Consider the following 22,890-nt stretch of genomic DNA (forward strand, 5'->3'; position numbering starts at 1 on the left):
TATAGTATAGATACTTCCTCTCATAGGATACCCATGTCGTAATCGACCTCGCTATAGTACGTGCACAAAATGGTGCGCTGGCAGAACTGCGTGCCCGGAAGCAGAATCATCGCCCTTTCCGCGCTCACAAGATCCTTGAACTTGATGAACACCTTCCCAATAGACGAATGGATGTGCTTTATGTCGTTTCTGAAATCAGGGTTCGGCAATGGAACCTGAACGGACTCCACCTCCCCACACTTTTGGATCGGCGTCCCATACATCATCGCTTCCTTGATCTCCGTCACAAAGTTCTCATTCTTCAAGTCCATGGGGTCCACGCAGTTCAAGATGCAAACCACTTTGCTGGGTTTCTTCTCATAGCTCTTGGCAATCGTCGCAAAGTTCTCGAACGTGATTTGCTTAAAGTCTTGTCTTCTTGTCCCATGGTTTGGACGAATCGTCATTGGAAGCTTCACTTGGTCCTCGGATTTTGGAAGGTACAACAACGCCTTCACCCAGTTTCCTGCGTCATTACCGTTACCGTCACCGTTACTACCGCTCTTCAGCTTTAAAAAATGGATCCAAGTGTACTCGATCTTCTCGTCTATCAACCACTGTCTCGTACTGCTTTCGTCCTCGCACTCGGGCTCCAATTTCATCAACGCGTGCACATTCTCGGATAAAATAGGGTCCTTGTTGCTGGTGTCCACGATATAACTGCTGGGACGCTGCCAGATGAACTGGCTAGAAAGAATCGTCTCCAAATGCTTCTGACACGCAAGCACAATGGGAACCAACGACACCTTGTTGAACTCGATAATTATTCTGTTCTTCTCAACACTAACATTTTCGACCTTGTTCTCCGTGGCACCCACATCATAGTCAAGGCTCTCCACGAACTTCTTTATCGTCGAACCCACCACCACATGCTCTGAAAACCCTGGTGTCATTGGCGAGATGATCACCATCTTGTTGAACCTCACATCTGTTACATTAGCGAAAACACTTTCCTCAGAATGAACAGCGGTCACCCTGTTGCTAGCGTTTCTCCTTCTGTTAGCATCAGCGAATGCCTGATCCGGTGATGGAGACTGTCTGTGGAACGTACGTCCCCTAGACCTGTCAAAACGGCTCCTGTTATTATTACTGCTGTTGACATTGCCGTTGGCATTCATATCACCACTCGGCCTGCTCCATGGGGGAACGCTCGACCCGTCTTGACCATTATTATTCCTCGAGTGTACGGGCTTCTTCTCTGGTCTCCTGTTCGGCTGGAACCTGCTGCCATTACTACTACCACTACTAGTATTATTATTATTATTACCACCACTATTCCACTGGAAACGGCTTTGTCTGCCCGAACTGGGACCTGTAGGAACGGGACCCCTCCTCGAATCTTGCTTCCTATTTTCTCCACCGTAATTGCCCCTTCTTGTGTCATTAAACCTGCTGCTGCTGCTGCTAGTGCTATTACTTCTTCCCCAATTACTAGAGCTATTACCTCCACCATTGCTCCCACCAACCTGGGACCCTTGTCTAGCATCCTTCCCTGCATCTCCCCCCTTACTCTCACCCTTCGTCGTGCCAACCTCCGCTAGAATCTTGTTCCGCAATGCGGCCATGTAATCTTCTCCAGACATCCTATGCTATGCTCTAATTCTAATCCTAATCTTAATTCCGATAATAAATACCCTCTAATTCTCCTCCAGGCCACTACCGTCTACAACAATCCTTGCCCTAGCGTTTCTGCTCCTGATAAACGCTCTCCAAACTCCAAACAACACCCTAACAATGCCGCTTTCTTCTCTCTTTCCATCATGCGATGCGATGAGTTTGCTTGACTACGTTTAAAGTTGCACCAATTTCACCATGTCTTTTCTTTTCTTTCACCATCACGTGAATATCACATGGATGACACGTGATCAGGTTGACGTGTCATCTTCGCCTCGATTTTCCTAAAAAGAAGGACATGGAAATCTCAGCGGTTGGTATTATATATTACATATTATATATATAATAAGTATGTATATGATCAATGAAACATTGGTTTTAAGAAGAGAAAGAGGGATAAGAAGGCGGTAAGGAAGGTTTTCAGGGAGGCAGGATCCACCAGAAATATAGTATGCGAATAATTGTGTTGTTTTTAGCGTTTTTGCAGTGCTTTAGCGGGTGTTTAGCGGCAGTTGTGGGGCTTGATTTTGGTACGCATTATGCGAAGGAAATGGTTGTTTCTTTGAAGGCGCCATTGGAGATTGTTTTGAACCCTGAGTCCAAGAGAAAGGATGCTAGTGCGTTGGCTATTAGGCCGTGGGCAGATCAAGATTATTTGGAGCGTTATTATGGTACGTCAGCGATGTCTCTAGCGGCTAGATTCCCATCTATGACGTTTATGCATTTGAAGAGTTTATTGGGGAAGCATTACGAGGACAACCTGTTCCATTACCACAAGGAGCATCCTGGGTTGCATTTTGTGAAGGATGGGAGCCGTAATTCGATTGCTTTTCCTATTGGAGATGGGGAATCGACGCTATCTGTGGAAGAACTTGTAGGTATGAGTTTGAGACAGTATGTGGAAAGGGCGAACCATTTGCTTGCTGAGAACCATGATTCGGACTCTGTGAGGTCGGTTTCGTTTGCTATTCCGGAGTATTTCAACCAGGCTCAAAGGTTGTCGTTGTTAGATGCGGCTCGCTTGGCTAAGATCAGACAACCGTACCTTGTGAACGATGCGATTGCGGTTGCCATCGACTATGCTTCTAAGAAGAGGTCTTTTGAGCCGGGGAAGAAACATCATTACGTTATATACGATATGGGAGCTGGGTCTACCACGGCGTCGCTAGTTTCTATCTTGCAGCCCGAAGATACGAGTTTACCCTTGAATATCGAGTTTTTGGGATACGGCCATACTGAGGCGCTATCTGGGTCTACATTGACGCTGGCGATCTACGATATCTTGGAAAACCAGTTCTTGCAGGCACATCCGGAAATTAGAACTCATCAGTTCGAATCTGACCACAGTGCGAAGACCAGGCTAGTACAGGCTGCAGAGAAGGCTAAGTTGATGTTGAGTGCCAATTCCGAGGCGCCAGTGTCGGTTGAGTCTTTGTTCAACGATCTCGATTTCAAGACTACGGTGACTAGAGCAGCATTTGAAGAATACGTCGCAGACAGTAGGTCGTTGGTCATCGAGCCTATTTTCACAGCGTTGAAGACCTCTTTTGAAAATGATGGCCAGACTGAAAAACTTACCGTGAAGGACTTGGACTCCGTTATCTTGACAGGTGGTTCTACAAGGGTTCCATTTGTAAAAGAGCAGCTTGAAGAACACTTTGGATCTAGCCTGATCTCTAAAAATGTGAACTCAGATGAATCTGCAGTTCATGGCGCTGCCATTCGCGGCGTTCAATTGTCTGCGGAGTTCAAGACCAAACCAATGAATATCACTGATAGAACAACGCATGCATTCGCTGTCACGGTGCAAGGAACAAATGAACAGCAAGTAGTTTTCAATGCGGGATCCGTATACCCAAAGACGACGACTCTACAGCTACCAGGCTCAGGCTCAGGCTCAGATAGTAAAACAAACACTTTGCATTTGGAGTTGTTGGAAGATGAGAAAGCATTCAAAAATATAGACATACAGGTTGATTCAAAGATACAAGTGGCAAAGTTAAATAACTGTTCTTCTGAAGTCAATTATAATGTAACATTATCTTTGGATTCCAACCAAATATTTGATGTGGACGAGGTGGTAGCCTGGTGTTCTGCTCCAAAAGTACAAGAATCTAATGAAAATAAAGACAACGATACCGATTCAAGCGCAGCAACACTACCAACTGAGGTTGTTGTCAAGCAGGTTATTCCATTCACAGCGGAATACACAAATGTTAAGCCATTAACAGAAGAGGAAAAGTTGGAAAGGTTGAACAAGCTCAACAAATGGGATCAAAAGGACAAAATTAGACTCGAAAGACAGAGATTGTTGAATGATTTGGAATCATCGCTTTATGCGGCCAGAGAGTTGCTAGACGATGCATCCGAGTTAGAACACCCACCAAACAACTATATAAAACAACTTGAGTCTATTATCGAGGAATACCTTGAAACCCTAAACGAACCTTCCGCAATCAAAACCAAGGACATTAAAGATATGAAACAAAATCTGGCCAAGAGACAAGAAAAACTAGAGACCTACATAAAATACTCTAATGAAGCCTTGGATGACAAACAATTTGAACAACTTCTAAAGCAAGGTGATGCACTTTTAGAAAAGATCACTAGTATCGAGAAGAAGAAGGTCGAGGATCTCTTCCCATTAGCAGAGAAGTTTGAATCACTAGGATTGAACGTTACCTCAGAATATTTCAGGGTCAAACCTCCTAAGTCAAAGGTTGTGCCTGAATCCCTTGTTGATAAAGTTGTGGATAAGTTGCATTCCCAGTTGGAACAAATTAAAGAGCTCTTAGATGGTGAACTATCAGAATACAGTCGAGAGGAGCTATTGGATAATAAACTAAACCTAGATGTTATTTACACCGAGGTGGAGAAAATTATCAATAGGATCACAGCAGAACACAAGTATCGTCTAAAACTTCTACAATCCGTCTATGAAAGAAGACTTTTAGCTTCAAAGCAAGCTGAAGAACATGTAGATGAACCACAAAACATCAAACCAGAAGACACTCACTCAAATAAGAACTCCACAGATGATACACGCGAAGAGAAGGAGAAGAAGGGGAGTGAACAGGTTGAGTTCGAACAGGATGAATTATAATTGTCATATCGCATTAGTTACATATATACAAAAATTATCAATACGTAATTGGAAAAAGTCTTTTGATACTTTCTACAACATCTAAAGCCTTTTTGTTTTTCACTCATCGCTTTCGATCTGTTTCTCAACAACATCAAAGGAGAATGGTTCAAATGCATACCCTTCTCCCTCGAAAAACTTCGACATAGCTTCAACCCAATGCAAACGTAGTGAATGTAACATTGCAGATGTCCCTTCCATGAGGACCAAGATTGCGACAGTCAAGACAAACCACATACCGAATAAGAATACAACCTTAGCTACAGCTAACGGAGATCCCGAGTCCTTGGAACTAAACGAGTTAGCAATCGTCATAGTCCATAAAACTGTCGACAATTGAGCATGTGCCAAAGACAACGCCCAAAGTCTCAAGTACGAAGCAGTATGAGAAATACAGTTCAAGCAGAATTCGATGGTATGAATAATTTGATGAATCATGATATCACCGAAATTGAATGACGAATGTTCACCCTCTTTACTATAGTCTGCAACAATCATATTATCCTCAGAGCTCTCCTGAGCTTCCTGTAGTCTTTCATGGATCTCTTGGTCATGAATGTCTGAATATCCCTTGCTGATAGCTTCTTGATTCTGTCTTTTCAACATTAGTGGTTTATAAAAGAGTAACGCTGGTACACACACCAATGCGGCAAGTAGAAGAATCACTTGCAAGAAACTTTGTCCACGATATAACTGTTCTTCTACTACACCAGGAGAAAGGAACATGTTAATCAACATGTTCAAAAGTCCCGGTGCAGGTTTCCCATCCTTAATCCAGTCCTTGGACCACTTGTATACAATAGCCCATGACAAATACCCGAATATGGATTGCATGAATATTAAGCCTGGAATGAAGTTACCGATGATATCTATCCTAGAGTTTTTGTATCTATAATTGACAAGTGAAAACATGAATGAATAGGTCATATGAATGAAACCCATCAACACAGAAAGTTTCATCTTGTAAGAATTAGAGAAAAGTAAGGCATTATCTGTTCCATGCCATGCATAGTCCAACCCGAACTTGTACACACCGACTTGCTTTGCTTCGATCAAGTCTCCTTCTTTGAAATCACTTGGCCATTTCCAACCAGATTTAAACAACGTCATTGACAATGAAAAGACATCGTTATACAAGAGACCGGTATAAATGGAGAATAAACCCATTAAAAGTATGACGTATCTCCCTGAGAATGCCATATCGAATATTTCGCCACGTTTCATTTGGCTTATCTTTTTTTCCCGTAAAACCAATATTAACCCACATAGCATCAATATAAATCCATGCCCTAAATCACCAAACATGATAGCAAACATGAATGGGAAAGTGACAATTGTTGCCAAACCGGGATTAACTTCTTTATATGTGGCCACACCATACGCGTCCACGATGTTTTGGAATGCTTCTGTGAACTTGTTAGTTCTATGGTACGTTGGCGGACTCTTATTGGTCGATATTACGTTTAGCACTGCTGTACTAGCCGATGCAGACACTTCACCGAAATCTTTGAGGGCGTTCCGTACGGCATCTAGTTCTGAGGTTGGAACCCACCCTTCTGCTACAACGGCTTGAGATTCTTGTCTGAAGAGATTCAAAGTAGCGTATAGATACTTTTCTCTCTTGACCATGACGTTCCATGTGGGCAATTGGTCATTGACGATCAAAAGCTCAGTGTGCAAAGTTTGTTCTGTAGTGTTACAAATCTGTTCAAGATCACTGATCTTATCGTTCAAATTTTGGATGGCCCTATGTTCTGTTTCTATGGGGAAAATATGACCGTTCAAGGACTCAACGACTTTCCTAACCTTGTTCAACAAGACCTCACCATGGGTAAAGATGATGAAGCAGTCTTTCTCCACCATATCATCGCCCTCCAAGAGAGGCTCTTCAATAGGGATGTTGTGGAAAAAGAGGTTACCTCTAAGGATTCTCCACAATATTTTGTTGAGCGTCGCTACCTTGGACCTGTTTATAGAGCCCGTTAGCATAAACTTGTTATGGTACGCTATTTCAACGCTGCTATTTCTGCCCGAATCCTCTGGATCGTCCAACTCAAACGAAAAATCACTCACTTGATCCAACAACTGACTAGCTTCTTGGTCCACCGAAGGACGAACCCGACCGCCAATGCCTGGATTAACCTCGAGGAACCTCCCGGTCTCGAACACGACGTGTCTCTCCTCTATCAACCTATTCAGCCTCTGTTTCAAATTTATTAAAGATTCATCAAGCTGTCTCACCCTAGTCTCAAACTGCGCTATCTCATCACACATATCATCCACAGATTCGATCGTCAGCCGGTCCAAACTCCTCAAAATGTTCTTCGTAGACGTCTCCAGATTCGCCCCCAACAGATCGTCTCCATTCACAGGATGATACGTGTATTTCCACGTCGCATCCGCATGACGGTTCGAAACACTAACTAGATATTGTACCAACCGATCTACCTCATCGTACCTCCGAATCTGATCCACATGGCTCCTCTGAAACGCACTAACCCCACTATTCATGTCTTTTAACATAATCGCCCCAAGATTCCCCAGTATACACACAATCTCTCGCGAAACTTCGCTGGGAATGTACAATTCCACGTACGTCATATCTGCTGACCGGAAAATAGCCTCCTCAGGCATACCACTGGGCTCAAGCTCGCTGTATCCACTAGCTGACATCGACTTCAAACTATTCTTATTCTTATTTTTATTTTAAAATCTCTAAATCTCTAATCCTCAGATCAAAATATCCCCCTTCTACTCGAGCAAATAAAACTTCTGATACTCTACAACCACCAAAACACCTCAATTGGCTCTTAACTAGGCTGCTTCAACCAAAGATCTCGTTTCCTTTCTCCGATCGTTTATTTTTAAAGGTTTATAGTTGTATATGTGTAAAGGTCTCCTAAATTTAAATCCTTTAAATAACGACTTCAACAACGTAATAGTAGAAAAAAAAAGAACGGGTAAGCATAGAGGAAGAAAGGACATAATTACAAGAATAGGTTCTTATAAAGGGCTGGCGAGTAGTGTGGAGGTGTTTAAGAGGTTAAATTAGGAGGCTAGAAGCCAGCGATAGTAAATGAGTGGGAATAGCCATAAAAACAAGGTGGAACATGGTCGTGGGAAGACTAACAAACAGGTTTTGAAGACATGCAAGTTTCTATTCCCAGACTACATGGGGATGTTTGATCTAGGGATACTGAAGCATGAGGAATTACGGTACTGTGAATATATGGCGAAAGGTCTTGAACTTTATATTGTGGAGCAATGGGTTTCTGGACGTAAGTTTTCGAATGTGATTACGTCTTTTACTGGTAATTCAAGCGAAGTGATATATGGGATATTGGTGCGTCTTCCGGTGGATGTGCAGTACTGGCCGAAAGACTTCAAGGAGTACCATGATAAGATAATTGATTTTTCTAGTGTGAAGGAGATGGATGATGGGACTCGACTATATGTGACGAATCTTTCGTTTTTCCCATCGACGTTGAACTTGCTTCATGTGAAGAACGGGTCGATGAAGGATTCGTGGCAGTTGTTCCAGGTGAACTTCAACTTAAAGAGACTTGGGTGTGGGAGTCGATCCGGGAATTTACTTGGAGAGCCTTCTATCACTTCTCTTGAGAAGTTTGCTCAAATCTATAAGATGACTACGAAGGATCCGGAAGAGTTGCTGAAAAACTTGATAGAGTTGGTGCGTGTGATCCAGATATCGCTTACGTACTTCAGGCTCTTGGACTCGAAGTTCAAAGACGGGACGTTTTGCCAGCACACTGTGAATGCTATTCACGAGTGGTGGGTGAGCTATGGAAAGTTGTACCTTGGGATCGACAGGCCGAAAAACGAGGGTGTTCTAGGGCCCACCACAGTGGCCGGTATTATCAGTTTTGTGTTGACATGTTACTTCAAGTTCATTGTGGAGGATTGCATCTCGTTCAAGGATCCATTTATAGAGAGTTCCTTTTACGCGGGAATATACAATTTCCAGAAGAAACACAATCTTCCAAAGACGTCATATCTCGATATGGAAACCATGACCAAGTTGTTCAAAGTAACGTCAAAGGTAAACGGTACGGATATTTTCAAGTTGAAGCGTCGGTTGAAGTCAACGGTGCAGGACATTGCTAGAAAGACGAATCCGATCCAGTTGGCTAACGAAATTCTAACAACAGATCTTGATTGGTTAATAGAGAATGTTCAAGGCGGGTACCTCGGACTCTTTTGGAGCAAGAAAAGACAGTTCAAGGTGTCACTACAAGGGACTAGATTCTATGACCTTGACTATAACCACGGGGATCCATTCAAAGAGGACGATGAGTACTTGTCGATACTGACAAATGAAGCCGATACCACGGCCAACGATGACGAGAGCAAGGAAAAGCACGCCGAAGAGCAATCCGATATAGAAGAGGATACACCAGAAGCGAAATGGAGCACAAAGGAGCATGTTGATTCAGAGATATACTACTGCAATAACCAGGGCTTTCGAAACGAGCTCTACCGTAGGGCAACGCTCCCGCAGATTTCAAAGGACAAAAACATATTCCAAACAGATCACAAGTCTGTAGCCCCCACGTCTTCGGACGATGAACAGCAGCCTAGGATATTGGGAGGTATTAATGAGACTACGAATAGAAGACGCTATAGCTTCTCAGATATACAAGAAACGATGGAAATATGGACCATACCTTTCCAGGTTTCGCCAGTGAGGCTCGCACGAGATATATTACATATTGAAATTGCGCTGAGACAGTACGATGCAGCGGAAGAAGAAGAAGAAGAAGAGGATGATGATGACGAGCAAGGGTGCTGTAAGAAAAACAAAGAAGACTGTGTCAAAGAAGCCTCTGGTATGCTAGATACATGTAAAAGAGATTGCGAAGCTCTTAAGGACAAGGACAAGGAACTCCATTTCAAGAGAACTGCGGTTGAGGCAGAACTAAAGGAGCTCAACTCGCTAGAAGCCAAGTTTAATTACGATCTCCGGATCCTTGACACGAGAATGAGGGACGTGGAGCAAAACTTGAGCCAGTTTGGTAACCGTTTGAACACTCTGGAAGAGGGTTTGAAACTTAAAAGCAACCAGTTCAAGGCATTGATCGAAACAGATATAATAAGCAGTGCATTAGAATTAGACAAATATGCGTTCGAGTTCCTCGAGAACGAACAAGTATGGAACGAAGGGGTATTTTTACGGTCATTAAGGTTGTATATATGGCCCATAGTGAAGATGAGCTGGGATCAGGCTATGGGTTGGTGGAAACCGACAGCCAATATGTAAGTAAGTAAGTAAGTAAGTAAGTAAATATATCTTTTCAAGTCAATAATAACGATTCAGAAACAAGCTGTATGTTGTACTTATCTTCAAAATCTTTCACGAGGGACTTGAACCGCTGGTAAGCCAAGTCGTCTTTCTCAATTTTGTTCCAGGGTACGTTTTTACACGCCAGTACTAGCTCCTCTATGAGCATTGCTACCTTCTTGTTAGCGACATTATGGCCCTTTTCCAGAGCCGTTTGAGCTGAAGATAGCGATTGAACCGGGTTGGCGACGTTTGCTGCCACGAACTCTTGATGTTTATGAGGGGCCGTGGCCTTGTACTCTACTATGAAGTCTCTAATGGACACAATCATCTCGTTGATCTGTTGCACCAGAAGACATACTTTTGAGTGGATATACTCTTGCTGTTGAATTTGGTACATCAACCTGTAATTCTCTTCTACTATGAGTTCTTCTGGCGATTTTGCCTTGATTTGGGCGAATTCATCTAGGGCTTCTGCAGTAGGTGGCTTGGAGTACTCTTTATATGGAATGTAGTGCTGTTTGGCGAGCCTCTTTAGCGATTGTTCCACTTTATCCGTCTGCTGTCTTGCCGACCATGCTTGGGAACTGAGCGTTTTAGTGAGCTGAAGAAGATACTCAAAACTATCGCCCGAACCTTCCATTAGGGATTGGCAATGGCAATGGACTGGCAGTTCTGGTTGAGGATGTGGTGCTGTTTCTCAGACACATACAGTGTTTGAAATACCATAGTGAGCTTGAGGGAATCCTTTAAGATGGGATTCCTATTATGTGGGAGGGGGGGCGTGAGAAGATGCGTGGAGTATGACAGAAAATAATAGCCCCAACCTACAAGAATGAAGCGGTGGCTCAATGGTAGAGCTTTCGACTCCAGTTAAATCCTGGAAATTTCTAAGGAAACAAAAATTGCAATCGAAGGGTTGCAGGTTCAATTCCTGTCCGTTTCATTTTTTAGTTTTTTTTAAAATTTTTTTTATTTTCTCGGACTAGTTGGAGTACACGTGACTTGTGCGTGGTAGAGGCCCTGGGCCCAGGGCCCAGGGCCCTTTAGGCCTGCTTGAATCGAGACTATCTACATGTATTACCATCTATATACAAGTATAGAGTGACTTGGCGGTGGGCCAAGGCCACGCCCCGGGCCGCTAGCGCACGTTGCTGCCCTCAGGCAGCGTCGCGACCGTCACTCGGACCTTCTCATCGCCAACTTTCACGAACAACGGCTTCGCCTTTCCCTCGTCCATGTACACCACCCCGCGCGACCCATCCACCTGCAAACACGACGAAACAGCCTCCCATTCCCTGGGCTTGATCTTCCGGTCCGTAGCGTCCTCAGCCTCCGCATCAATAACCACCTGCCTCCCCACCAACTCTAACGACTCTTTTTCCGGCGACACAAGCTCGACCCTAGTTTTTCCACCAGAAGGTTCCGCGTGCTCCCCACACAGCACCATCGCCTCGCTGAACTCCCCGCGCAACTTGCACTTCTTCATATTGTCCACCACAACGCACAACTTGCCCTCCAGAAACTCCGGAGCAATGTGCTCTCTAAGTCCAGAGCAAATCTGCTTCACAGAATCGCCTGCCAGCTGCACCTGCGACACGTACATCTTGTCTGAATTGGGATGTGCCTCCACACGCACGAACCTGCCCACCTTAAGATTGAGCAGGGAAAACCCAGCTGCACTCTTAGCCTTAGCCTTGGCAACAACCTTGGCCTCGCTACTCATACTCCGAAAAAACCTAAAACAAGACATCTTGAAACAGCACGGGTCTCAATTCTCTCCCTGGGATAGTACAATCAATACACAGGTTGGACCACTCAGACAGACACAAGACAGACACAAGACAGGAAACTCCCCTACCCTGCACCGACGATCTTCGTGTGCAAAAAGTTTCTCGAGAGTTGCTCGAGAACTAAAAACCCAAAAACCCAAACAATAATAAAAAAAAAAAAAACCCGGCGTTGCCACGTCATTGTCTAAGAGCGATGGCTCCATTAGGATGTGCAAACGTTCCAGGGCCAGGGCCAGGGCCAGGGCCAGGGCCAGGGCCAGGACCAGGACCAGGGCCAATGCCAGGAAAATGGGAAGGGAAATGGGAAGGGAAATGGAAACAGGGATAGATCCCCCCATTGGTATCCCCAAGAACAGTACTGTCTCCCGAGAACCCAGAGGTTACTGTTTTCTGTTTTATATTGTGCCAGTAGTTTTGTCTTGCTTGTAAACTCTACTCTGTATTTAGAAATATATAGTGAAATAATTTAGACAATGCAATATATTATTATACAACAAAGTTAGTGAGTAAAGAGAAGGAACAGAGGATTGGAAAAGAGAGGATAGCGAGGTCTAGAGAAGGGATACAGGGCCAGCGATAGGTAGATTTCGTGGCAGTTGAAGAGGAGAAATATGAGAGACTATAAGCTAGTGGTGCTTGGGGCTGGTGGTGTTGGTAAGTCGTGTCTTACAGTGCAGTTTGTGCAAGGTGTGTACTTGGATTCGTACGATCCTACGATTGAGGACTCATACCGGAAGACTATGGAGATAGATAACAAGGTGTTTGATCTTGAGATTCTTGATACGGCGGGGGTAGCGCAGTTTACGGCGATGCGGGAGTTGTACATCAAGTCTGGGATGGGGTTTCTTCTTGTGTATTCTGTGAGCGACAGACAATCGTTGAACGAGTTGTTGGAGTTGCGGGAGCAGGTGTTGCGGATCAAGGATTCGGACCGGGTTCCTATTGTGTTGGTGGGGAACAAGGCTGATTTGCAAGAGGAGCGAGTGATTTCTGTGGAGGAAGGGATTGAGGTGAGCAGCAAATGGGGCCGAGTTCCGTTTTACGAGACGAGTGCGTTGCTCAGAAGCAATGTGGACGAGGTGTTTGTTGATTTGGTGAGACAGATAATCCGGAACGAGTTAGAGTCAGCGTCGTCGAGCGGTGCTGGGGCCCAGTCGCGGAATTTCAGCCAGGCCCAGCGTACGATACAGCAAGGTGGTGGTATAAGCGATGGGAGCAACGGCAATGGCGATGCCGGAGAGAGGCCCGACGAGGGTCTTGGTGTAGGAATGAATAGCGGCGTGGGCGGTGGCGGCGCGCCGCTAAAGAAGAATGACATTGCGGGTCCAAGTCAAGTGCCAAGACAAGCTGGGGCAAGGAACGCCAGGCCCATGGAGAGCGACAGACGTGGCAAGAAGAACAAGAAGAACAAGAAGAAGAGCAAGAGTTGTGTAATATTATAGTGTGTGTAGATCTGGGCGGTAGGCCCAGGGCCCAGGGCTCTAGACTAGAGTCCTGGGCCCTCTGGTGCTGGTGATGGTGCTTATCCTAGACCTCATCACACCTTTCATCACCGCAGGTACTGCCAAAAAGAAAAAAAAAAAAAAAACCCATTGTAATGAAAAATTTGGAACATTTCAGAGCGATGAGATGGGGCATCTCATCTCATCTCATCTCTTACAACAGAACCACCAGAAAGATCCCCCGAAACACCCCACAAACATCATGGAACACGCATTGGTGAAACAGCTGGCCGGCCACAAACAGGAGACCCGTGAACAGGCGTTGGAATCCGTCAGGAAGTACCTCACGACCAAAAACTTCAGCAACGCAAAGCAGTCGCAGTTCGACAAGTTATGGAAAGGCTTGTACTACGCCATGTGGCACTGCGACAAGCCCATCCCGCAGCAACGTTTGGCCCAGTCCCTGGGCGAGTTGCACTTGCTCTATGCACGCACCAGACAGCACGTCGCTTTCGTGCGGTTCTCGAAAGCGTTCTGGAAAGTGATGTGCATCGAGTGGTACCGTATCGACCACCACAGACTCGACAAGTTCTTGCTTCTTGCGAGACGATGCCTGCACTTCCAGCTCAAGTACCTTGCGGAGTGTGACTGGGAAGAAAGCGTGGTGGACGACTACATCAGCAAGGTGTTGAAGAAGATCCCACTTAGCGGTGATCGGAAAGTGTACAATGGGATTCCGTTCCACATAATAGACATATTGTTGGACGAATGGGTGAAGGTATGCTACGGCGAGCCAGAGGAGGAGGAGGACGACGACGACGAGGAAAAGAGAAACGCCCAGATCAAAGAGGCCGTGTCCAAGACCCCGCTTGTCAAGTTCATCGCCATTTTCCAGGACCTCAGCTCCAACACAGACAACATCAAGATCCTCAGAGACAAGATCAAGGAAGACTTGCTCAAGGACGAGCGTTTGCGCGAGTGGGACGTCCTGCAGCCAGAATCCACTGCCCAGGATGACGAGACGTACCACGAGGACGACGAGTGGCACGGTTTCTGAGAGGTAGTAGTAATAGTAGTAGTAGTTAGTAGTAATAGTACAGATTGTATAGACATGCATTACCCGGGCTTTTAAATTTTATTACAGCCTTGTGTATTACCATAATGAAAAAGTTGGAAAAGTTGAGGACAGACTGGACAACAGGGTGATAGCTGGGTGGGTGGTACAGTCGATAGATTGGGAATCGTAGTCAAGGGCACTGCAATCGAGAATCGAGTGAATCAGAAGTTTACCATGGCCAAGCAAAACGCGCAATTCGAAAAGCTAGTGGAAGCTCCATTGGAGTTTGTGAAGGATGGGAACCAGTTCTTGCAAAAGTGCAAGAAGCCTACGAAGAAGGAGTACTTGAAGATTGTGCAAGCAGTTGGGATTGGTTTTGTTGCCGTTGGTGTGATTGGGTATGCGATCAAGTTGATCCACATTCCAATCAGATACTTGATTGTGTGAGGGGGGCGGAGGCCTGAGGGTCGAGGGCCAAGGGCCGAGGGCCAAGGGCCGTTTGTTTCTGTCTATATGTATAGTTTTACCTACTTTTATACTGGATATAGTATGCAATGCGATACAATAATGTTTGATATGTTGCCTGAGGGGAGGTTCCCTGGGGGGAAACCCCCCAGGGAACTAAGTAACTCTCGCTTGAGGATCACTGGGAAAACCCAGCTCTATTCCACTAGTTTACGTGCATCTATCTAATTTTTCAGTTTTGGCGAAAAAACGTATATAAGAGGGATGGATTTGTAGCATGGAGCTGGGTCAGGCCAGGGCAGGCGAGGCCATAGTCAAGGGTCTGGAGAGTTCCCCAGGCCAAAGACAGGAGGATCTAGCAATGAGCGAGTACGAGACAGGAGGATCCAGCGATGAGCGGGCAAGTTCGCTGACGCCTGGTGGTGCAGTAACAGAGGCAGCATCTGCTGCTGCTGCTACAGCCCCACCAGTAGTAGAGGCTGCATCGTCCTCTGCGCAGGTGTTTTCCAAGATCAAAACACATTTCCCGCCAGCCAAGATCAAGAAGATCATGCAGACGGACGAGGACATCGGGAAGGTGTCACAGGCGACGCCTGTGATCACGGGCCGCTCGCTCGAGTTCTTCATTGCGCTTTTGGTGGACAAGTCGAGCAAGGTGGCACGTGACCAGGGCTCTAAGCGGATTAGTGCTGATATAATGAAGAAGACGATTCTCACGGACGAGAAGTTCGATTTCCTACGGGAGGTGATTCTTCCGCAGGAGCAGGAGCAGGAGCAGGCGCCATGAGGTGGGTGCCGTGAGGCGCCTGCCTCAGCGCCTGCCTCAGCGTCTGCCCTGGCAGATGCAGCGAGTATGTACTATAATTTAATATATAGGTGTGTGTGTACATTTTTAACACATAGGTGTGTGTGTGTGTGTACATTTTCTAAGATATGCACGGAGTTACGAGTCGAGTCGCGGGGGAGGTCCTTTCTAATGACATTGTCCAGTGGCAGTGGTTGTTCAGCTTCTTTCTACAGACATCCATATGTGGGTCACGTGGAATCCTTGTTGACGATAATGGGTTATCCGATTAGCGAATACTCCAGATATCTAACTCTCACGTATATAAGGGGGGATATTGACTAGTAGAAGGACACCTTCTACTGACTACATCTAAATAGACTAGAGATAGGTTAGAAGAGATATAGAGAAGACTATGTAGAGGAATACATCAAGAAATCAGGGTAATCCCCTAAAAAGATGACCCAGATTCAACAATCCCTGCTGCTTCACCTGGAAATCTTACCCGGAGACAAAGTATTTACTACTTCAGAGCTCTTTTGTTTGTATATGTATATATGTATATCATATCTGAGTGAGTACTAGTCTAGCTCACCTGGTGTTACCCTGACTCGTCTCTTCCCTTCACCGACCTGGTGGATATAGATATATGTGTATGTGTGTGTGTGTGTGTATCTACATGGTGTAGTCAGTGGGTAGCCGGGTAACCGGGTAACCGGGGGATATGCCAGGACACAGGCCTAGAGGGTAAAAAGGGAGAGGAGGGGAAAAAAAAAGGAATCAGAAATGGAGGAAATTGGAAAAGAAATGGAAAAGAAAAAGAAACGCCAACGCAAACGCAAAAAGAAACGCACCTTTGTTAAAGGTAGGCGTTGTTTCCTCGAATGGAATGTCGTTGTGTACGGATCCAGGCCCAAGGCCAAGAGATACAGTAGAGACAGACAGACAGAGGTAAATCTCACTTTTTTTTTTCTTCTTCTTTCTTGTGTGTCCGGGTGACCATGGGTAACCCAGGCATGCCAGGAGCAATCTCAGACCATATCATGTATTATATTATATTGCCCCCTAGGGGTATCCCTAGGCCTGGGCCTAGGGTGAAAAAAAGAAAAGCAGAAGAAAAGCAGAAAAGAAGTCTCCCCCGGGTAACCATCCCATTACTTGCATACTTTCGTCCAGACCCTTTAGCGGATTGTCGTCTCGTCTGTTTCTTTTCGTCCGCCTGTTGCCTCTTCGTATGCGTTTTACAGGCCCTCATCGCCTGCTCGAGCCCTGAACTGGATTATCACCAACATGACTTTATTGGAATACGCAATGCGATGCCATGGGAACTGGCTCTAGCAGGAGCCCTGTCCAGAGGTAAGTAACATCACCATCACTTGGGTCTCGAGATATCGCCATGTCACTGCATAGCCAGCTCATCGCCTGGCTACATCCATTCACGTCGTATCGCCTAGAAAGGTATAAAGGTGTGAAGGCATAAAGGTATAAAGGTGAAGACATAAAGGTGTCAACTTGTCAAGAATCACTGGTTTATTGGTAGTCTGTAGTCTGACCGACCCACACCAAACAACAACAACTATCGCATCATGGGCCATCTCTCAGATCCTGCTGCTCACGGTATCGTGTGGCCAACGTACATCGTCTTGTTGGTCAGTGCCTTGGCCATCGCATACTGGAAACGTATGGACAAGAAAGAATCGTTCCTCTCCGCTAATGGTACCCAGAAAGCTTTGCCCTTGGCTTTCAACTTCGTCGCTTCAGGTCTAGGATGCGGTGTTCTTAGTGCATACCCTCAAATAGCAAACATCGATGGGCTACAGGGCCTCTTGGTGTACGCTTTGTCCGGTGGTCTTCCGATGTTCATCTTTGCTTTCTTCGGTCCATTGATCAAGAAAAAGTGTCCCAACGGTTTCGTGCTCACAGAATGGGTCATCAAGCGTTACGGTATGATTGCTGGGTGGTACTTGAGTGTTTGCACGATTATCACTGTGTTTTTGTTCATGGTCAGTGAGGTTTCGTCGCTCAAGTATGCCATTGAAAATTTGTCCAGCATCAAGGCCTTGCCCGTGATCATCATCGAGTGTGTCGTCACAACCATCTACACCACCGTCGGTGGGTTCCACATCTCGTTCCTCACAGATACCATCCAGGTCACGATCGTGTTCGTGCTCTTGGTCATCGTGGCGTGTGCCATGGGGTCCTACGTCCACATCGACACCTCGGAAATCGCCAAGTCCGGGTTGTTGAAGGATAGTCTTCTAGGCTGGCAATTGGTTTACATTTTGCCCGTGGCCGTGTTCACCAACGATTTCTTCATGTCTGGGTTCTGGTTGCGTACCTTTGCGGCTCGTTCAGACAAGGACTTGTTGATCGGGTGCAGCATCGCCGCATTCATCCTAGTCGCTTTCGTCACCGTCATCGGTGTCACCGGTATGGTCGCCGTGTGGGCCGGATACATGGGCGTGGCCGACGAGGATAACTCTGGTGCTGCCTTCTTCATCGTGCTCAGCCAGTTGCCAAGCTGGGTCATGGGTTTCGTGTTGGCGTTCGTCGTTATCCTTTCCACATGTACCATGGACTCGCTACAGAGTGCTCTAGTCTCCACCATCTCGAACGATATCTTCAGAAACAGACTCCCAATCATGTACGTGCGTGGCTTGGTCGTGCTCATCATGATCCCCGTCGTCGTGGTCGGTTTGGCCGCAGATGACGTCTTGACCATCTACTTGATCGTCGATTTGCTCTCTTCGACCGTGGTCCCAGTGCTAATGCTCGGACTTTCGTCCCACTTCGACTTCCTCAGCGCCTGGGAAATCATCGGCGGTGGTTTAGGAGGGTTGATCGCAGTGTTCATCTTCGGGTGCGTCTACTACGGCGACGCTAAGGAAGGTGGTAGACTATTGCTCATCTGGAACGGTTTGTACGTCAACGACTGGTCCGCTTTCGGTGCATTTGTCGCCGCACCTTTCGGTGGTTTGATCTCAGCGGGCATCATCCTCGCCATCAGAACGTGCTTCATGTACTTCTACTGCAAGAAATACAACAAACCATTCGACATGTACTCCAAGAAGTTCGTCTACCAGGACCAAGCAGAGGTCTCATCGGATGCTGCCGTAGCAGACAAAAAGTCCGTCTCTACTGCAGAACAAGAGTTGGACGCCGATTCCCAGCAGGAAACCGCTCCTACCTCGGGCTACAAGTACTACTACTACAGAACAAAAGCCTTCCTCGACGACCTCGCCAGGGGGTAGTACTAGGTACACTGCCTCGCCTCTTCTTGTTCTTCTTTAATCCGCATTCTTTTATACATAACCTACTAATACTGTCGCTTCACGTGACTTAAATACTTTACTTTACTTTATTTTACTTCCCCCCCATACATACAGAATAATAATCCCCTGCTCGCGATACCACTACTACTGCCACTACTACTACTACCACTACTTGATGGCCCGCCACAGGCGTGCCCTCTCCTCTTCTCGTCCTGGTTTATTTTTAAACTATATATGGATCTGGCATTCTGGCATGCCTTAAAGGCATTTCCGTCTGCAAAAATGGCAGAAAAACGAAAAGAAGAAGGAATGTCTTGCACTTTTAGACCAAAAAAGCAGTTCAAGAGAGGATTAGAGGCTAGTTAGCGGTTCTGATCAGGCTAGACCAGGGATACTGAGACGTGGAAACTATACAGACCCTACAGACACACAGAAAAAGCTGGTAAATTTTCGTTTTTGTTGAATACAGTTTGAGAAGAAGAAAGGTCAGACAAATCGTATAGATTCAGTACTATAGAAGAAGAAGGAAGAAAAAAAAAAAAGGATTAGGTATAGTCTGGAGGAGAAATTCATGCAGACTTAAGTATCGATCTGAGGGTTAGTATTAGATTTTGAGAGGATAATACAGGAGTGTAGAGACTATTCGCTCGCTAATAGACTAATTTTAAGGCTCTCTATCTGTCTCTCTCTTTTTTTTTTGTTGTTGCATTATACATACAGTATGGATGATCAGACAAGTTTGAGATCTGTCCAGCATGGCCAGGGCAATTCTCGTGGAAATGGGAATGGTTTGCCGAGATCTACTTCTACGAATGACCTGTTTTCTTTCCCATCTTATGGGCAGAAACGGTTTACGGTGGGGAAAGATAGTGGGGCACATTTGCACAAGTCGATGTCGATCACTAATTTGGACTTGATTCCAGAGCACAAGACGAACCACCGGATGACGCCGTACCAGATCCAGCGCACGCACATGAAGCAGTCGTTCCAGTTTCCGAATGGGGAGAATTTCACGCCTCGGAAGAGGCTTCCCAAGAGTGCGAGCTGTGTGTCGCTTGACAAGAACCGGTACGAGACGAGTGTGAGTCCGGGATCTATGGGCATGGGCATGGGCATGGGCCCTGGGGATGGAAGGAAGATGCCTCGGTCTTCCAGCATGGTTTCTGTTTCGCTGCCACAATCTTCTGGTAAGATTCGTCAGAATAATAAGTACAGACCATCGAACCGTAGCACTTCTGAGCTTGTCGATTCCTGGACGCCTTTAGCCAAACCACAGGCCAAACCACAGGCTAAGCCTGTGGCCAAGGCCCCAGTCAAGGCCCCAACCACCTCAACTCCCGTGGTTGTGCCCCAGCCTCAATTCCACGCTCCCCTAACAGCATCCACTTTGTACGCCAGCAAGCTCCAGGAACGCAACTCGCAACTGAGCATCAACTCGCTGTCACAAAGACAAACAACCTCAAGTAATGAATCCCAAAGCACAGATACCTCCCTCAAAGAAACCTGCGATCCAGGCAGTGCCACAAGTACAGATCTCAGCGATGAAGACTTGACCAAGAAATTCCTGGCCATAAGACAAAAGAAAAGCTTGTCGCCAGAAGCACAGAATAACAGCAATCCCTCCGGCGATAGAACTACCAGTGCGTTGAACTCCGGAAGTGCAATGCCAGAGATCGTCCCCTTGGGCAGTTCTACTTCAACAATCGCACAACTAAAACCATCGTCTCAAGATTCAGATTCCATCTTACAAAACTACACATCATCATCATCAAAAGTTACACCGGTGAAAAGATCCGGTTCACGGCTGGGCTCGTTCTTCAAGAGACTACTGCCCTCTAAGAAGAAGGCCAAGAAGGACGAGTCTCCTCAGAAAACCATTCCATCCCACAACCTGATGGCTTCCACAATTATAACCCCACCGCAAACTTCATCCTCATCGAAATCGTTCCCTTCCCAATCGGACACTTCAGGTATTCTTCTACCTGATACGGAAGACGACGTAGACGATGAGAGGCTACAGGGCTTAATGGATATTGATTTGGTGTTCGACTCTATTTTGTTAAAATCAGAACAACGTCCACAGCATGTTGTGGACAACGCCCTGATCAAACAGTTCAATAGGAGCATAAAAGTGAGTTCACCTCCCACTTCAACAACAAGTATCACCAATACCACAGTCATTACGAGTTCCGGCAATACCAATGCTGCTAATAATACTACTACTACTACATCAGCTACATCAGCTACCACAGCCACCACGACCACCACCGACTCTTCTACTGAAACCGTACAACCACCAAAACGCTCTTCAAGGAGACCCATGATGAGACGTGACTCCCAAGGAAGGATCATTCACAGTTCGGCAAATTACAAAAGACTTTCGCCAGATAGTCGCATCATGGAACATCTGCGCCAAAACTGGAAAGCAGTACACGATGACTCTGTGATCCCATCAACGACGGCTAATCGCAACAAAGAGTCTTCGACAGCTTCTTCCTCCTCTTCCTCTTCTCTCATGAAGAAGTGCAGATTTAATGACGAAATATATGTCAAAGATACCTTTTCTGCACTAGAGTATGCACGCTCAGACAAAGGGTTCCTTGAAAACCGCAGGCAACTACTGAAGAGTAGATTCATCGATGGGATCAAAATGGAACTGAATGAATTCAAGAAAAGAGAAATGCTGGTTCATCCTAATAGTACTCAATACACTCACTTCTTCCTATAAGCTATCCATCCAATATTAAGAAAAAAAAAAAAAGTAGTACTAAAATCGTCGTCATCAAATCAATCAATCAATCAATCAATCAATACCATCACCACCATGAAAAAGATACACGCTTTACAGCATTCAGAGATACAGTTTTCAAATGACAATTAGAATTACAACAAAGTATATGCAAACTTCATATTTCACTAAAAACAAACAACATCAGGAAACATAATAATAATAAGAATCATATTTCATATAATTTAACACAAAACATATAGGCATATAATTAGCACTCCTTTGTAATTATATCCCGTATAATATACACCACTTAATGAACTGGGTTCCCAAAATTTCGCTGCCATTTTTTAATGGATTCGTTATATATATATAATAATAATAATAATATTCACATAAACCTTAAATACAAACATTTAAACTGAAAACTAATAGATACATAGATACATAGCAACAGAAAGAGGGAAAAAAAATTAAGAAAGAGAGAAGAATTGCACACCACGCACGCCTAGCTGTATCAACTGGTGTTATTTAGCAAGCAATGGAGTCGATACAGAATTTCTACCAAACAATTTTGGCATCTTCTCATCCATTGATTCTATCGGTTCATCTATTGGGAAAAGCAGTTCCGATTGTACTATACCTGCTAGGATCATGGTTTCTCAGCACGACTGTACAATTTATACTTGTCATTCTAGCACTTGCGGCTGATTTCTACTTCACCAAGAATATAAACGGGAGAAAACTTATCCAGGAAAGATGGTGGTACGATGTAACAGGCGAAGACACTTCTACTTTTAGATTTGAGTCATATAAGGAATATCCCGATGTCCAGGCTCCACCAATCAACCCTATCGATTCAAGGCTGTTTTGGTTAGCACTATATCTCGCTCCCGTTATATGGGTTGTGTTTGGGTTTGTGTGTCTCATCAAGTTCCAATTCGTTTATTTAATACTTGTTATATTTGCTGGCGGACTTAGTATATGGAATGCATATGCATATCGTTTGTGTGATGGATGGGAACCTGGTAAAACATCTGAGGCGCCATTGTTCCAACTTCCAATGCTTCCCTCATTTGCTAACCTCGATAGGGTTTCAAGGTTACAATCTTTCTTCACAAGAACTTGATCTGAATACGTATATGCACCACAACCACCCATTTCAATATAAAAGGGGAACATAAGAGACGAAGACAAAATACGTAAAGTTAAAGTAAACGTACGTATCGAACACTTAAAAAAATTATAAAATATT

At 45.3% G+C, this 22,890-nt stretch overlaps 13 protein-coding genes and 1 non-coding gene across 14 annotated transcripts; 10 read left to right on the top strand and 4 right to left on the bottom strand.

Annotated features, from left to right (window-relative positions):
• Positions 1-20: 20 nt before the first annotated feature.
• On the bottom strand, positions 21-1,622 carry MUD2 (Mud2p; the record flags this gene model as incomplete). Its single annotated transcript, XM_022820850.1, has 1 exon — positions 21-1,622. The coding sequence occupies one exon, from the start codon at positions 1,620-1,622 to the stop codon at positions 21-23; it is 1,602 nt and encodes a 533-aa protein (XP_022677272.1).
• A 482-nt stretch (positions 1,623-2,104) lies between these two features.
• Positions 2,105-4,756, top strand: LHS1 (Hsp70 family chaperone LHS1; the record flags this gene model as incomplete). The annotated part of the gene is made up of 1 exon (XM_022820852.1): positions 2,105-4,756. The coding sequence occupies one exon, from the start codon at positions 2,105-2,107 to the stop codon at positions 4,754-4,756; it is 2,652 nt and encodes an 883-aa protein (XP_022677273.1).
• A 99-nt stretch (positions 4,757-4,855) lies between these two features.
• STV1 (H(+)-transporting V0 sector ATPase subunit a) lies at positions 4,856-7,468 on the bottom strand (the record flags this gene model as incomplete). The annotated part of the gene is made up of 1 exon (XM_022820853.1): positions 4,856-7,468. The coding sequence occupies one exon, from the start codon at positions 7,466-7,468 to the stop codon at positions 4,856-4,858; it is 2,613 nt and encodes an 870-aa protein (XP_022677274.1).
• A 403-nt stretch (positions 7,469-7,871) lies between these two features.
• On the top strand, positions 7,872-10,073 carry STB2 (the record flags this gene model as incomplete). The annotated part of the gene is made up of 1 exon (XM_022820854.1): positions 7,872-10,073. One exon carries the CDS (start codon positions 7,872-7,874, stop codon positions 10,071-10,073), a length of 2,202 nt encoding a protein of 733 aa, XP_022677275.1.
• Positions 10,074-10,107: 34 nt separating this feature from the next.
• FAR3 (Far3p) lies at positions 10,108-10,737 on the bottom strand (the record flags this gene model as incomplete). The annotated part of the gene is made up of 1 exon (XM_022820855.1): positions 10,108-10,737. The coding sequence occupies one exon, from the start codon at positions 10,735-10,737 to the stop codon at positions 10,108-10,110; it is 630 nt and encodes a 209-aa protein (XP_022677276.1).
• A 193-nt stretch (positions 10,738-10,930) lies between these two features.
• KLMA_R607 lies at positions 10,931-11,041 on the top strand. Its single transcript has 2 exons — positions 10,931-10,965; positions 11,003-11,041. It is a non-coding gene; the product is annotated as a tRNA-Gly (tRNA).
• Positions 11,042-11,235: 194 nt separating this feature from the next.
• KLMA_60195 (tRNA-binding domain-containing protein) lies at positions 11,236-11,847 on the bottom strand (the record flags this gene model as incomplete). The annotated part of the gene is made up of 1 exon (XM_022820856.1): positions 11,236-11,847. The coding sequence occupies one exon, from the start codon at positions 11,845-11,847 to the stop codon at positions 11,236-11,238; it is 612 nt and encodes a 203-aa protein (XP_022677277.1).
• A 651-nt stretch (positions 11,848-12,498) lies between these two features.
• Positions 12,499-13,329, top strand: RSR1 (Ras family GTPase RSR1; the record flags this gene model as incomplete). The annotated part of the gene is made up of 1 exon (XM_022820857.1): positions 12,499-13,329. The coding sequence occupies one exon, from the start codon at positions 12,499-12,501 to the stop codon at positions 13,327-13,329; it is 831 nt and encodes a 276-aa protein (XP_022677278.1).
• A 73-nt stretch (positions 13,330-13,402) lies between these two features.
• RRP1 (Rrp1p) lies at positions 13,403-14,386 on the top strand (the record flags this gene model as incomplete). The annotated part of the gene is made up of 1 exon (XM_022820858.1): positions 13,403-14,386. The coding sequence occupies one exon, from the start codon at positions 13,403-13,405 to the stop codon at positions 14,384-14,386; it is 984 nt and encodes a 327-aa protein (XP_022677279.1).
• Positions 14,387-14,620: 234 nt separating this feature from the next.
• On the top strand, positions 14,621-14,833 carry SSS1 (translocon subunit SSS1; the record flags this gene model as incomplete). Its single annotated transcript, XM_022820859.1, has 1 exon — positions 14,621-14,833. The coding sequence occupies one exon, from the start codon at positions 14,621-14,623 to the stop codon at positions 14,831-14,833; it is 213 nt and encodes a 70-aa protein (XP_022677280.1).
• Positions 14,834-15,128: 295 nt separating this feature from the next.
• Positions 15,129-15,638, top strand: BUR6 (negative cofactor 2 transcription regulator complex subunit BUR6; the record flags this gene model as incomplete). Its single annotated transcript, XM_022820860.1, has 1 exon — positions 15,129-15,638. One exon carries the CDS (start codon positions 15,129-15,131, stop codon positions 15,636-15,638), a length of 510 nt encoding a protein of 169 aa, XP_022677281.1.
• Positions 15,639-17,221: 1,583 nt separating this feature from the next.
• Positions 17,222-18,886, top strand: KLMA_60200 (SSF superfamily family protein; the record flags this gene model as incomplete). Its single annotated transcript, XM_022820861.1, has 1 exon — positions 17,222-18,886. One exon carries the CDS (start codon positions 17,222-17,224, stop codon positions 18,884-18,886), a length of 1,665 nt encoding a protein of 554 aa, XP_022677282.1.
• Positions 18,887-19,628: 742 nt separating this feature from the next.
• On the top strand, positions 19,629-21,635 carry AFR1 (Afr1p; the record flags this gene model as incomplete). Its single annotated transcript, XM_022820863.1, has 1 exon — positions 19,629-21,635. The coding sequence occupies one exon, from the start codon at positions 19,629-19,631 to the stop codon at positions 21,633-21,635; it is 2,007 nt and encodes a 668-aa protein (XP_022677283.1).
• Positions 21,636-22,176: 541 nt separating this feature from the next.
• TVP23 (Tvp23p) lies at positions 22,177-22,764 on the top strand (the record flags this gene model as incomplete). The annotated part of the gene is made up of 1 exon (XM_022820864.1): positions 22,177-22,764. The coding sequence occupies one exon, from the start codon at positions 22,177-22,179 to the stop codon at positions 22,762-22,764; it is 588 nt and encodes a 195-aa protein (XP_022677284.1).
• Positions 22,765-22,890: the final 126 nt, after the last annotated feature.

The sequence above is a fragment of the Kluyveromyces marxianus genome, chromosome 6, assembly GCF_001417885.1.
Source record: "Kluyveromyces marxianus DMKU3-1042 DNA, complete genome, chromosome 6".
NCBI classification, from domain to species: Eukaryota; Fungi; Ascomycota; class Saccharomycetes; order Saccharomycetales; family Saccharomycetaceae; genus Kluyveromyces; species Kluyveromyces marxianus.